Source organism: Dendrobium catenatum, unplaced genomic scaffold, assembly GCF_001605985.2.
Source record: "Dendrobium catenatum unplaced genomic scaffold, ASM160598v2 original_scaffold_27042, whole genome shotgun sequence".
Taxonomy (NCBI): Eukaryota; Viridiplantae; Streptophyta; class Magnoliopsida; order Asparagales; family Orchidaceae; genus Dendrobium; species Dendrobium catenatum.
In genome coordinates, this window is record NW_021345501.1 from 751971 (window position 1) to 767217 (window position 15247).

The following is a 15247-nucleotide window of genomic DNA, read 5'->3' on the forward strand; positions in this document are numbered from 1 at the left end:
CAGCCCTCGAGCCCGGCTCGCGCTGCCGCTGGCATTTTTCCTGGCTGGCTGGCTTCGGTGACGTCCGGCACGACCGGCGACCGCGAACCTCCGTTCAAAAGCCAGCGACTCCGACCACCGCCTTCGTCTCGCCCGTTTTGAATCAAATGGGTCCGCGGGAGGGTTCGGGTCGAGTCAACCCGGGAACACGTGCGGGTCGGGTCCGGGTTAATTTCCTGACCCACCTTAGCTAAATGGCGGGTTCGAGTTGGACCCGTTTATACACGGGCAAGCGTATCGATCCGAACCCGACCCTGTCAACCCGAATTGACACCCCTAGTGTAAGCTTGTCACCTTTGCCAAATTTATTTTTTTAATGTTATATAACTTATTATTGAAAATTTTCGTATCAAGACTATAATAAAAATTAGTTAGATATATTGGAAATTTTATTTATTTTAAATAAATTACAAAAGTAATTATATACTATGCACGCATTTTAAAGGCATATTAAGAGAAATAAATTTATTATTAAAAATTCTTTTGATCAAAATATTCTAATAAGATTGTGTCTCTTGTGTTGTAACAACATGAATAAACATAAGTTTTTTGGGACAGTTTTTGTTATTATTTTTCAGTTTTGAAAAAATTATATTAATTATACATCTCAAAATTTGAAAGCTCCAACACAAAAATTTTTGGACTATTGTTACGCTTTAAATTTTCAAAATAGAGGGAAAATGATAGTTCACAAAAAATATCCTGCATCAGCACGAATCTTGAGGCATATTTGGAACTATAAAATTCCAAAATTAAATTGTGACCATCCAAACTTCAATTTCACAAATTATGGTCAAAATAAATGTTTTAATTGAGACGAACCCAACAACACTAAAATTGGTCTTAAATGTTCCGGCACCAATAAAATATATATTAATTATATATTACGGCATTAATATATAATTATTATAGGCATAATTATATGTAAAATTATTCTAAAAGTTAACATAAGTTGACAATGAATTAGATCAAAGTACATTTCTTAGAGGTATATATATATATGATTATATTAGCTCAAATTTGAATAAAAGAAAATTGAAAAATAATAATATTTAAATATTCTAATATTAATTGTATGAGAATGAATCTAAAATTTATTAAATATATCTTAAAATTAATATTATATTAAAAAAAACTATATTACAATAATCTTAAACAATTTTCTGACTTCATCGCTTTGTTGAGAAAGCACGTGCGAGAAAACTTCGGATTCTCCTGCCACGCCCGCTAGAAGACGGATCGTGGAGCGTGGATCCGTTGTTTTTTTTCATTATTTGAAAAATTTAGGGCTGGATCCGTTGTCGGGATAGCTGTATTATATATATTATATTATATTAAACGACGAGCTGCATATTTGAATCCCTTCATCTGAACAGGAGAACATGAAAGCTTGCTGGGCTATGCAAAATGAATAAAATAACTGATTATCAAAATATTTTTTTAAGTAATATATGTTGAGCCAAAATTTTTTTTTTTTTCGGAATTAAAATTAATTCAAAGCAATATACAAATTATGTTTGATTTAGCTTGAGATGAATGTGAATGATTTTGAACTGAATTTTTATTTTTTATTTTTACTTTTGAACGGATTCTATTTTGAATATGAATTCAATTAACTGAATTCGGTCATTAATGTGAGTCTCCTAGAACGGAACTTTTATTACGTCCTCTGATCGGACGTAGCTCTACGTTTGGTCAGAGGATTGCTACTCGGTTTTTGCTCGATATTTGGTTGGTATTGCTAGATATTGCTTGGTAATAACAAGGAATACCGCTCTGTGAAGATCAATACTGAGTTATACCGAGCAATACCGAGTAATCCCAAAAAATACCGAGTTTTTCTAGAAAAAACTCAGTATTTTTTGAGATTACTCGGTATTGCTCGGTATTTTATCTTCACATAATGATATTTCTCGTTATTGTTGGTATTGCTCGGTATTTGCTCGGTTTATTGTTGGTATTGCTGGGTATTTGCTCGGTATTTCTCGTTTTGTGCCTGCGATCTTAGTGCCAGCCGAACGTAGCTCTACGTACGTTCACCGGACCAAATAAAGGTTCCCTAGAACGAGGCTTGATGAAAGAGAATAAATGAATATAATTTGTATTGTATAATTTTTTATGTATTTGCGCTTATTTGGGTATTAAGTAAAAAAATAGCGATAATGTGGCATATATGGAATTAATTCTTTAGTTTTAGGACTTAACTTTTGTTGAATTTAAATTTGTTTGGGACGACAAATGACCCTACTAATAAGTATGGCTAAGTTGAGCTAGAGAATATGAGCATGAAATAGTGAGAAGGGAGAGTGGCTACGAAATTGGATAATCCTCGTGAATAATGAAGAAGGCATGAGTTCTCAAATATGTCTTTTTGCCCATCATTTATAGGGTTAAAATTATGGCTTCTTTAAATGCACAATCTATAAAAAAAATGAAAATAATACATGATTGGACAAGTACATACTTGTACAAGCATGTGAATTAGGTCGAAATGTGTACATTGAACCATATATCATTGATATGTCACTAAAAATCCACCTTGATCCGCATGAATCTCGATGTAAATATGAGATTAATGCTTCAAAAGTTAAAACTGGGAGTCTGGGACCATCTGATCTCCAATTCCAACAAGCTTATAGTCAAATTGGACATTTCAAGGAGACGAACCCATCGAAATCAAATTTGATCCAACATGAGCCAAAATGAGTCAAAACCAAAGGTCTAAAGTCTATTTGGAAGATTTAGATAATTAATTTGACTACCAAATGATATATGAATATGACATGCTTATAGTTGAATAGAGTGTCTAGATGAGACGAATACAATGAGCCCAATATCACTCAATTATAACATCTATAGGGCATCTAAATGCTTGATAAATACTTCATGATCAAAGGGATCACTATGAGTCCTCCGATGGAACACTACAAATATGCCCTTGATATTCTCCATATTTATTAGACATGTCACTAAAAAAAACTATAATTATCATCTCATTCTTTATATTTTGTACTCAGTTGGGTGCATCTTCATTTGTCTGGAGCCAAGAAAATGTTCAGAAAACTCATGGCTAGGAATTTGATCATCAAATCTATGTTGGCCCATAATCAAAATATGAAGAATTATATATCATTATATACATTCATCAGAGCTCATAGAAGTCATTGTAAGTAGACAATATAATTACATTATTGTTCATTAAATTTGTATATATTTATTAAGTTTCCAAAAATATTTATAATAGCCAACAATAGGTTACAAAACAATGTATAAAATCAAACAATGAAGAATAAAATCTAAACTATCACCCGTTGACTAGCCTCCCTCTACATGCCCCTTATCCTTACTTGAAATCATATAAAAATCACATAATACGCATATAACACAGCAAATAACAAAAACTTACTACTTCATTCAATGCAATATAAAAAAATTAATATGTCTGCACTAGTTCTAATCAACATCAATCAATAAATCAATAAGTTATTAGTATGAATAATATATAATACATAAAATTAATATCAATCAATTGTGAAACTAGTATGATAAATAAAATTAAATTATTCAATAAGCAAAAGAAGTTTATCAATCTAGAAGAAAGCATATAAAAAGACTATCAATCAATAACATATATTGTACAAGGAAACACGCCTCAATTGTTTATCAATTATATTTACACTGATGGTTCAATCACATTTTTCTATCAATTATTATGCCATGAATAGTTATCTATCAACATGCCATATTAATATGCTATATCAATATGTCTATCAATATCTATCAGTGTCTATGCCATATGTTATGCCATGTTATATCAATCTTAATGCATGTTCCATCAATTTTATATCAATTATATCTATCAATCAATTCATATACTCTTATGTAAATGCATGCAAACATGAATACACTAATGAATAGCAAGATAGAACATCCAACTAGTTACATGGTGTTTTTCTATATCTTGTATTAATATCAAGTGTTAGATGTCAAATGTCTATCTTGTAAGTGTTGTCACTTTTATCCGTCAGCATATCTTATCCCCTTATAACTCACTATCTTATATATTGTATTGAGATTACACCACACAACCCATAAAAGCATGTAGGCCCACCCTTTTGCTCCAACCAACCTGAGTTATTTTATAATTAGTCATCCTTTCTTGTAATGCAGCATTTATGTTGTACAACTCATATCATTTTCTATCTAATTTTAATATCATACATGAAATGGAATTAATCAATGAAATGTAGGAAAAATTATACACAAGTTATTTATTAAAAAAAAATTATTACTATCAAATTAGGTGGTAAAATTTAATAATACTATAATCAAAATACTCAAAGAAATCATATATATCATATAATGAAGTTACCTGGTGAGAATTTACTAAATCAGGAGAAAAATACTTTTTTATCGATTTAGGAGGGATTTAATTCATCAAACATAAACTTTCAAAATATAATCGATGGATGAACATTTCCCAAAGCACTTCCTCTCTCTTCTCTCTCTCATCCCTTCTCTACTATATATTCTCCTACTTTATTTCCTTCCCAACCAAGCAAAATGAGAGTGGGGGATTTTGGTCGGATTACAGAGATATTTAAATAAAAAATATTAAAAAAAATTATTTATAGTGCCTAGCACAGCGGTGTGTATGATCCAATGCCATTGTGCTGCATGCCACCCTAGAGTTATTGTAGAACAGAGAGCTCAATACTTCAGTGGGACTTTCCCAACACCGCTGCATCCCAAGTGTTGTTGTTCTTATCACTCCAGCACCATGGCGCTGCCTGTTGAATCATATTTTCATATTTTTCAAATAAATTCATTTAAACTTTTAGGTTATTACAAAGCAAACTAGAAAGTTAATATTTAGGAGAGGAAACCCATAATTTGGTATGCCAAGTTTAAGTTATGAACCTTGTCTCCTTCTTGACAGTTGGTGTGACCAAATGAAGTGGCCACTTAGTGAGGGTCATTTTGGTAGAAACCTTTCAAAATCGACATATGTACTAGGAATATGATAGTGGTGTTAATTTTGTGGTGGGGTGAACTTTTGGAGGGTACTAGGTCAAATAATAAATAGGGATAAAAAATTCAGACAATATTAGAATGACTTCAAATGATGATAACATCTTGATTACTTATCTAAAAATCATGAAATCACTTTCATCAGTTAGGAGAGTGTGGCTAGATGTGATATGGTAAGTTTCATAAGTTTTCAAAGATATAATTTCATTTAGGAATTTGGAAGTGATAGGTTCTAGAAAACCCTATTCTTGATGAATTTATAAACATAATAATTAGTTAAGGAACTTCAGTGAAATTACTTGGAGTTCATAGGGAAATGAGCTAAGAATAGATGATTTTTTTATCATGTTTAAGGGCACCAAATAACAACTTGAAAAATATTAGGTCTAACTTCAACATATGATTAGTCGACCACTAAACATCGGATAAGAATTTGAGTTTATGGGAGATATTATGAAAATTAATATTTTTTTAGTTCAAGAAAGTATAAAGGAATGCTTTCTCATTGGAAACTTAAACAAATTATAAAAGAGAATAAAACATTCACTTACTGAAGTGATTGCGTATGGATGGTTGAACCTATAACCATGCTAGATCTCCAATATATACACAATACAAATTTTATACAATAAAACAACACATATAATATATAAAGTTTAGCATATACATAATATTTGAAATAACATCAAATTATGAAAACTAACAAAAAATTATCCAGGTTAGGGTCTTCATTTCCCTTCTAATGGTGGGTCCTCCATGCATAATTTGCAAATTTTATGGATTGAGCCTTTGTAGTTGGACCCTATATGTCATTTATGTGCTTCTTGTGTTGCACCATATTCAGCCCATAATATGCAGCTTTAATGCATACCCTTGACATCACAATCTCAATCAAAGTAAAGATATCGACATTATCCCTTAGAGATTTGATGAGCTTTGCAATGTTTTGAGTTTAATGATGAACTTATTCAAAGGTCCCCTTCAACTATTCCTCTTTGTACCTCAAGTTGTAACACCTTTTTTTGTTGGCCGCATCACTTTCATGACGATCTTTAGGTAACATGCTCATGTCTGAATCATGCACTTTTTACTATGATCTTCTAACCTTTAGAGAAAATTTAATCATCACATAATATGTTAAGACGACAAACCTAAAACTTTTTATGAGTAGTAACTCGAATATTACATTGTAGGTGGTGGTTGCATCCATCACTCTAACATCAACCATCACTATGTACCAGTGTTTTCACTTAGCCTAGTAATGGGTAGGGAGATTATCCTTTCCTATTTCACCGCCCCTTCTAAAAAATTGTAGAGTGAGCCTATAGTGAGGAAGAGTTGGGAAGGAAGTATATTCAACTAATCAAAAATATATATTTAAAATATAGTTGATGAATTTCCCTATATCAATTAGAGTATTATCAATATGGAAGTTAGTGAGCATTGCAGTGACTACTCATATCCACTTTAGAGAAGGTAATCATAATGACCTTGGTTGCGGGCACTCAAGGCATTATTGCCAAGTTGACCTGCCTCAAATGGGGATGCTTACGACTAGCTTGATGAGAGGCCTTAACTCCATCTCCTCCAAAAATGGTAGGGCACTACCCCAGTGATGTTGATAGTGCACGCAAAAACTGACTTATGCCCTTTATCTTCTATGGGCACCTTTTTTGCTTAATTGCACATGTTTGCCATAACAAATTCTCTCAACTTGCTTGTATTTATTAAGTCATCCACTAAGCTTTTAAGGTCGTCATTTCTTAATGTCAGGTCTATGATCCTTGTGAAATGTACACAAATTGGAAGTGTCATTTGCATGAGTGTTCGCCTTCATCGACGTTGTGCACTTAAAGAATATATGATTACGCACATCTCTCAAAAGAACCATGTTGACAGTCTATGATTCTTCTCGAAGACACGCTATTCATCTCAATGATTCCCAATTTCTCTTAATTTCTCAATCAACATCACATCTCCCACTGACATACATCAAGTGCTTGCACTAATGTCATTAGTCAACGATATCAACATCCTCAAAACATTTATGAGTTTCCCGTATCATTCACCATAAATATCTAAGGATTTAAACACATTAATTTTTTAGGCTATATTAATTACTCAAGATCGGAATGTTAGCTCTTTGATATTCCTCAAAACTTTGATCAACTTGCTTATTTAATTGAACAATGAATGTCATATTTTTTACATATTTAAGGTATCATCTTCTTAAATAGTCATGATGATTTGACCACACTTAGAGGATCATCACTTTTACAAATATTGATGCACAAGCTTACTATAGGAAACTCTTTTAATAAATGGGTTCCTCTACCTCAATTTTAACTTTCTATATCTATTGTTCTATGTTCTTTCTCTCATAAATACTTCCATATAACACTTGAGTTTGTATGTCCTACCTTATAACCCTTAGTTATTTAAAATTTATCCTTAGCTTGTCTTTAAAGTGGATGCAAATCATTTATTCGAATCTTGCTATGTGCTATGACTTTTTACTATCTCTTTATGGAGTTTTATGTGCATTGCACTTCCTAACTCTTATGTTCGAACTTTTGATGCATATGCTCTCTCGCTCTTAGGACAAATGAGCTTATGTTCAATCATATTCATGCTTATGGTTGTACGTTCCTCAAGCTTTTTAACAAATTTTTTATAAGTATTTAGAAAGTTCTAGATTTTTATTTATTGAAAAAAATATTTTTTTACTCGGCAATGTAACGTAAAAAAAGCTAAAAGAAGTCTTCAATCAGATAGGAAAAGCAAGAAATTATTATGTGAGGCATCCATATTGGAAGAACCATAACAATATGTGAGTGTACTATACATTGTCTCCACACTAGGGGTGTCAATATTTGACACAACCCAAAAATCCGACCCGAACCGGAAAATCCGGGTTAGGGTCAACCCATTTGACCTATTTGAGAAATGGGTCGAGTTTGAGTTCAGGATTCTAACCTGTTTGTAAAATCGGGTTGGGTTCAGGCTGACCCGAAAACCCGAAACTAACTTGGATTGTATTCCTGAGTGACCTGTTTCGTCACTCGTCAGTGTCATCACATCACTCACTTGGAAGTCGTGGTAATATGTCGTCGCGTCAATGTCGGTCGATCACGTCCGCGTTTCTTTGCAGTTAGATCTTAAGCAACAACGGCAAGGAGCTTGCCGCATTTGCTGCTCTGCCAGTTCAGCAGTTCGTCACTTCACCTGCACTCGACGACGTTCCTTCCGGATTGGAAGCAATGACGAATACAACAAGGAGCTCTTCTTGCCGCCGTTTTGTAGTTAGATCGGAAGCAATAATAACGACAGTGGGGGAGATCACCATGAAGGTCGACCCATAAACTTTGATGTTAGGCCCAAATTGGAAGCAACGATGACGCTTGCACTTGCACAGTTCCAACTATCGTGTCGGGTCGGGTTCGGATTAAATTTTGTGACCCATTTGCAAAAAAAATGAATCGGATTTGAATCATACCAAATTTTAACAGATAAATATTAGGTTCGACCGAATTTGAACCGGACATGTGACCTGATTTTTACGGTCCTACTGCACACTAACATTAGGGACGGTTCTTAGGAAAAGCGTGGGCACGGCCAACACAGATGAAACCAGAAAGCCAAACTGACGTTCCCGCGGGAGTCAGACGAAACCCTAGCTCTAAGCCATTGCCGTTCATCCTCAATTATACTCACATATCCAACATCAACTAATTATTTTCAAATTTTATTTTATATTTTCTTTGGATTAATCTCCGATGGAGCCCGTGACCTTTGTCGTTGGTCGATTCAAAGAGTTTGGCAGATCGACGGAGAGGTTCGTGAAGGGAGTGTTGCAGAGTTGCCTCAAGCGAGCAAGCCAAGGCCCGGTACACTTTTCCCTCTCAAGCCTACGTTGCTTTTACCGCTAACGTTTGGAACTAGAGGTCGTTATGTTGGAACTGTCAATGTTATATGGTTTTATTTGTCCTGGAAAATTTTGGACATAATTTATTACCATCGATGAGGGCATATTTTTTTATAGTTATGGAAGTATTATTACCTAATATGTTTTTGCATTGGTGCACATGAGAAATGTCTTAATTGATAAACTTCACCAAGAAGATCAGAAATGAATTTATTTTGTATTAAAGGAAGATTTTTGTTACCTCCTACCAAACCCTAAATGATTTCTTTTGATTAGCCTACGTTGGAAAAGTTTCAAGTCCTATTTTTTCTTTATCTCCCTTTTCCCAAGAATTCAACTCTGAGTCTGGCAACCCCCCATTGACTCAAAGCCATATTTAGGCAGACGTTATCTATGGCACAAGCTTAGAGGATTGAAGTTTTGGGGATTTTTTTAACACATATTTTCAATCGAATATTGAAGATTAAGAGAATGTCAAATGATTGAAGAAGAAACATTTTGGCATTAGTATTCAAGAACAAATTTGATGTTCAAGATTATGCTATTGCTAATTATATAGGAATCAGAATTATGGGTGATGCAATGAAGTTATTAGAGAAAGTAAAGGACATAGGCTTAAAAATTACTTTAACTTCAGATAACTAATTTGTTTTCATGCTAGGAAGATATATTATGGAAGCATTATATGTGTTGGGGAAATTAATTGAGAAGTATATAAAGAAAAGCAAGGATCTTCATGTGGTTTTTATTGAATTTGAGAAAACATATGATTGACTATTTTGGGAATTAATTTGGTGCGCGTCAAGGCAAAATGTTTGTGTTAAGGGTATGCTAATGTTATTAAAAATATGTATGATGGAACACTAGCTAGAATAATTAGGCAACTAGCCAAGAGTTTTTAATTACTGCATGTTTATAGTAAAAAATAATATTGAGTCCATATATTTTTTGAATAGCTATGGAGATTCTTATAATTGATATTCAAAACGAGGTGTCTTGTTGTATGTTTTTGAGCTAATTATCTAGTTATAATTAGTGACTAGTGAGACATCAACTAAAATAAGTGAAAATTAGAATGATGGAGAAAAATATTTGAAGATGGATGTTTTTGAATTAATAGAACAAAAATTACGGTTATGATATATAATTTTAGTGGGTATGATGTTAAAAATTATCATTCAATGTTATTAGATGAATTGATGGTATACATGCGTGATGTATTTAAGTATCACATATCTATCACAACAGTATTTTCCAAAAAAGATTTACTTCTTTATGTACAACAACTTCATAAAACAGTTTTCTCTACAACAATTTCATCGACAACTTTACCAACAACTTTCTCTAGAAACTGCTTTACCGACAACTGTAGTTGTCCCAAACAGATCTTAAGTCCTTGTGCCTAATTTAATAAACTCAGGCAAAGTTTGTTTTAATGTTGGTCTTCAAAGTAGTTCAGTTGATAACTCTCATCTCCATCCGCCTTTCATTTTTTATTACTATGATCATTATTGTGTTCATTCATGATATTCTTCGCATTGGAAATGATATTTTTGAAATTTAGGAAATAAAATAGTACCCTCAAGTCTTGCATTTGGTTAATATTTATAGAGATATGAGAGATGCTTTGCCAGCCAAAGTGGTTGGAAATGCTGGGAGTTTATTTGAAAATATGGAATAATATCCCGAGGCATGCAATAGGTTTTTCATTAAGATTTCATCATTTTCTTTTCATTGCATGCTTTATGAGCTTCTGCAAATGTCCTATGCCAGTTAAAAATTGTTGATATACTTTGGTGAAAAAAAGAAGTTTTTGAGTTCTAAAGGGCAAGGTATTGGGTGAGCAACCGTTTCAGAATTTGATGAATACGTGTACCAGTCAAGTTGGCCAACTTAGCAAGGTAAGAGCCTTTCTGAATTTAGTCCATCCGAGCTGACATGCCTTGTTAACCCATCTTTTTTTGAATATGAATTGTCAAGGTTGAAATAAACTTGAGCCATTCAATCAAGTTGAACTTGGCCTGGCCAAAGAATGACTTCGGAATAATTCTAAAAAAAAAATATAAAACCAAATTTAAAGTAGTTTTACCTCAATTTAACTCAAAAATAAGAATGCTTGGGAATGCTAATGTACTCACATAAATACACTATCATGCCTAAATGATAAAATTGACTATTTGTTTTTTATTTTCAGGCTTAATGGGTTTCATTTTAATCTTTTTATCTTGTTGTGTGCAAAATATATCCTTCATAAGGCATTATTTTATTGATTACCATAAGCTTTAGATTACATATTGAGAAATTTGTCTTTGCATACTCAAAATAAATGATTAGTCCAATAAATAAATTACGACTTAATATAAAAGAATTAAGCCTTGTGAAATATCTTAGGTGCTTCATTAATTTTAACTTATTCTCATCGTGAATATGATCAAGAATCAAGATTACTCTTAAGATCTTCCTATTGAGTTTATTTTCTTCTTGACATATACTTTCGGATGTTAGTTATAGCAATACACATTAAATGCCGTGCTCATCAAAATCAACCTAGTTCAGCACCTTCGTTGCTTAACTCTTAACTTAGGCTTCATTTGGGATAGCTTTCTTTACGCTTCTTAAAGCATCTTCCTAGTAAAAAAATTTAATTAATTTTTGTACTAGGAAGCTTCTTTAAGAAGCGGAAAGAAATCCGTCCCAAATGAAGCCTTAATATTTTCTTACATCTATTCTATTGCCCGGCAAGGTTGTTATATTTCTTATGTTCAAATTTACATGTTTGTTAGATTGAAACACTTAAACGTTTACAACGAGAGGCATTTTCTGATCTGATGAAGCTGAGGGAAAGACAAGATAAAGTAGAACGCATGCTTTCCTTCTATCAATCTGGCAAAGGAGGCCCATTCCAAGAAGCTCGTACCCATATGAAAGGAATTATAAATGCAGATGGAGCTTTGATGTTCATAGAGAATGATTATCAGCAGGGTTCCGATAACCTTGATAGATTAGGAGCAAGAAGAGGCATCGATCTGAGGTTTATTTTTGAGACTTCTATCAGGCAGAGAGATCTACTTATAGCAGAGTTTTTTACTAGTCACTGCAGTCTGGTTAACCACAGTAACGTGAATGGGTGCCCGCTGGTTCTATCAAAGTTGGTTTATTTGGCTAACATTTGTAACTCCCTATCTGCTGTGTTTGCTCCCTTTGGAGCTCAATGCACTGAATTTGGAACAAGCTTTCAACAGGTAACTTCTCCCCAGTTTTCCGGGGCTGTTTGGTAGCACCCACGATTTAATTTAAGAAGGATTTCATAAATCCTCTAAATCTGGATTTCGGAAATCCCGAGGGGACTAAATCCTGAAAACTGTTTGACAACATTCATGATAATCCTATTAAATCCAATGCGACTGTTTGACTATAAAACGGATTTAACGGGCGGACTCTTCCTCTCGAGCCAATGGATTTCGTAAATCCGACAAAAAACACGATTTCGGAAATCCGGGGTTTAGTATGAAAAGGCAGGATTTTCCGTATATGGCGGCTGTCATTTGCCATGAGATTTGGTTTTGCATTTTAGACCGTTTGGCTGGATTTCGTTCAAATCCGTCCTAAATTCTGCTACCAAACAGACCCTTAACTTTCAGATTCTGTGTTGTTTTAATTATTTCATTTTTTTTTTAATTATTTCATTAAAATGTAGTTCGAACTAATTTTACAAAGGCTATAGCTTTTGACAGGGAAGATATGAAAGTGCAGCCCCTTCATTTTCTCCCCCACTGTTCCAACAATCTGAAGGTTGTGGGCTTGGTTTCATTGTTAAGGGACCTAATCTTTCTGCTAGTTTAGCTGGGTTAGTTTCTGGGCTTGTTGAAGACACTAATTTTGTCGGAAACATCAGACAAACTATCTTTGGGCAGGTTTCTTGTAAACCCTCTGAAGAAGCAAGGCTCACAATGTCTGGAATTTGGCGAACTTCCAAGTCATCTCAGCTTTTGAAACTCGGTCCAATGGCCTTACCGAGGGGCAACTTGAACAAGAGTACAGTAAATGCAAGCCTTGAAGGATCTTCTTCAGCCACTCCAAGTAAGGCAGAATTTCTTGCATCATCATCGATTGCATTGATGTTAGAATCACAGTTTAATGAGACTAATAATCTTGATTGTTGGGTTGAGATGTGGAAATCAAATCCCGGTTTGTTAAAATGGGGTATTTCTTTATATGATGCTCCTCGCGATGAACTAGGGTGGGGTTTTAAGTTGGGTGGACAAATTGAAGGAAATTTCAATCAGTTTTGGCTGGAAGGCTTTCTAAATTTCAGTTTGGGCAAGAAAGCTGTACTGCAGCCAGGCATTTTATATACTGTTAATGGAGAATCCAGAACTCCTGCACTATTACTAAGGTCAAGCTGGTTCATGTAATTCTCTGAATCTTTATCTTTTCTAGTTTGAGCTTTAATTTATTGTATATATTTATACATTGTAGTTTGTATTAGATGCATTCTATACTCACACATGCATACCTCTTTATCATAGGTATATTTATAGGGGAAGAGATCCAAGTTGGGATATCTTGATTCAAATTTTGTTATTAGATTTATTTTAAGATAAGTGCAATATAAATTTTATTCGATCAACTATACTTTATGCTCATTTCAAAATTAATCATGATCAATTGTAGGTCTGAATCTTTCAACTCAAATTCAACCTCTACATTTATGTTTCGTTCCTCATAGTTCATGCAAACAAATATATTTATTGTGTACATTATCACACACAAACAATTGAAGGATGTACATATCTTTTTTACCTTACACATAATATGCATGGCATTTATTATATGCATAGTATTAAGTTTTGTTTGGGACAGTTTTTTGCTGCTATCTAAAATAGTTTTTAGTATAAAATTTTTTTGAATTAGAAATTTTTGTACTGAAAAGTTGTTTTAGAAAGTAATAAAAAAACTGTCCCAAACGAAGCCTTAGCTGATACAATGAATGGATGAATATTTATTGAATGTTAACCATAGCCCATGTTGGATTGTTGAGCTTGAAGACATGTTTATTTGTAGAGTACAGGCTATGTGTCATTGATGACATGTTTTTATGTAGAGTACCATTTGTAAAATTTGTCATATAAGTATCTTCTAATTAGTCTATTGTCCATATCCTTGCTGAATATAATTAAGCATGTCACGTTTGGAAAGTGTTTGGTCATCCAATTTATGGTTTGAACTTTCCTCTTCGATTTGGACCCATATGGACTCGGATTGAGTCGAATTTGATTGCGTTGGGTTTGTATTTTCGAGCGTTCAATTCAACTGTAAGTTTTCTGAAATCGGAGTTCGGATGGTCGCAGATTTAATTTCAGAAGCTTTCAACTTGATTTTGCCTCGAGATTTGAGCCTGGTCAAGCTAATTTTTTTATGTATGTAAAAGTTATTTTTTTATTATACTTTTTCCCCTTCTTCTTCAATCGATTGTTGTAATGCTTGGATTTTTTTATGATAATTAGGACCGGAATTATATCGAACATGGATCAACTTAAAGTTTTTCTAAAATAAGAAAAAAATTGTGTTATCACTCGGTGTTTGAGGCATCTATTTACTATTTTTTAAAACAAAATTTTAGTAAAAAATTATTGAACTAAAAATTATCGTACTTAAAAGTTATTTTAGAAAATAATAAAAAACTGTACCAAACAAAATCTTATTAATCCATATCATAAGCAAGCTTTATGAGTCTACATCTTGTTTGAATTCATAGCAAGATAGACAATCAAATAAAATAATTGCATTATGCCTCTTACATGCATTTCACTACACCCGGTATCATACATATCTTAATGAAATTATTTTCAAAAATACACATAGATGGATAGCTGATTCATGATGATCTAGATAAGATTTTAGATTAGTTAGTAGGCTTATTGATATACCTCATGGTTTAGGGTTTATCTTTCATATGGGTGGAAGAATAATATCATGTTTCCTTATATTTTTTCATGAAAGTTAGGAGGGTACTCATCATATGCGATGTTGTAAGTCTCAATCTCTCATGCTACTTGTTAAGGCTTATATCACTTTGAGGTATTACATGTCTAATTTGGGTGAAATTATTTGGTTCGGACATCGGACATAGCTTATCGTTCAGTACTTCACTACCGAACGGTACTGTGAAGTACTGAGTTCGGTACTTCACAATACCGAGTATATTGAGCTCAGTATTGAGCAATACTGAGCTTGGTACTGCTCTGTATC

General features: G+C 33.4%; 1 protein-coding gene across 2 annotated transcripts; it reads left to right on the top strand.

The window, feature by feature from the left end:
* Positions 1-8636: 8636 nt before the first annotated feature.
* LOC110112845 lies at positions 8637-13625 on the top strand. 2 transcript variants are annotated; one of them, XM_028691620.1, is made up of 4 exons: positions 8637-8957; positions 10769-10896; positions 11779-12237; positions 12730-13625. In XM_028691620.1, exons 2-4 carry the CDS (start codon positions 10858-10860, stop codon positions 13408-13410), a joined length of 1179 nt encoding a protein of 392 aa, XP_028547453.1. In that variant the 5' UTR covers positions 8637-8957; positions 10769-10857; the 3' UTR covers positions 13411-13625. The 2 variants fall into 2 exon arrangements, with proteins under 2 accessions (XP_028547453.1, XP_020700851.1); XM_020845192.2 differs by lacking the exon at positions 10769-10896 and having other exon boundaries at positions 8640-8957.
* The last annotated feature ends 1622 nt before the right edge of the window (positions 13626-15247 follow it).

Coding starts and splice junctions, on each gene's coding strand:
- LOC110112845 (XM_020845192.2), top strand. CDS start 8,847: ATGGAGCCCGTGACCTTTGTCGTTGGTCGATTCAAAGAGTTTGGCAGA. Junction 8,958..11,778: donor AGCGAGCAAGCCAAGGCCCG/GTACACTTTTCC, acceptor CATGTTTGTTAG/ATTGAAACACTTAAACGTTT. Junction 12,238..12,729: donor TTGGAACAAGCTTTCAACAG/GTAACTTCTCCC, acceptor AGCTTTTGACAG/GGAAGATATGAAAGTGCAGC.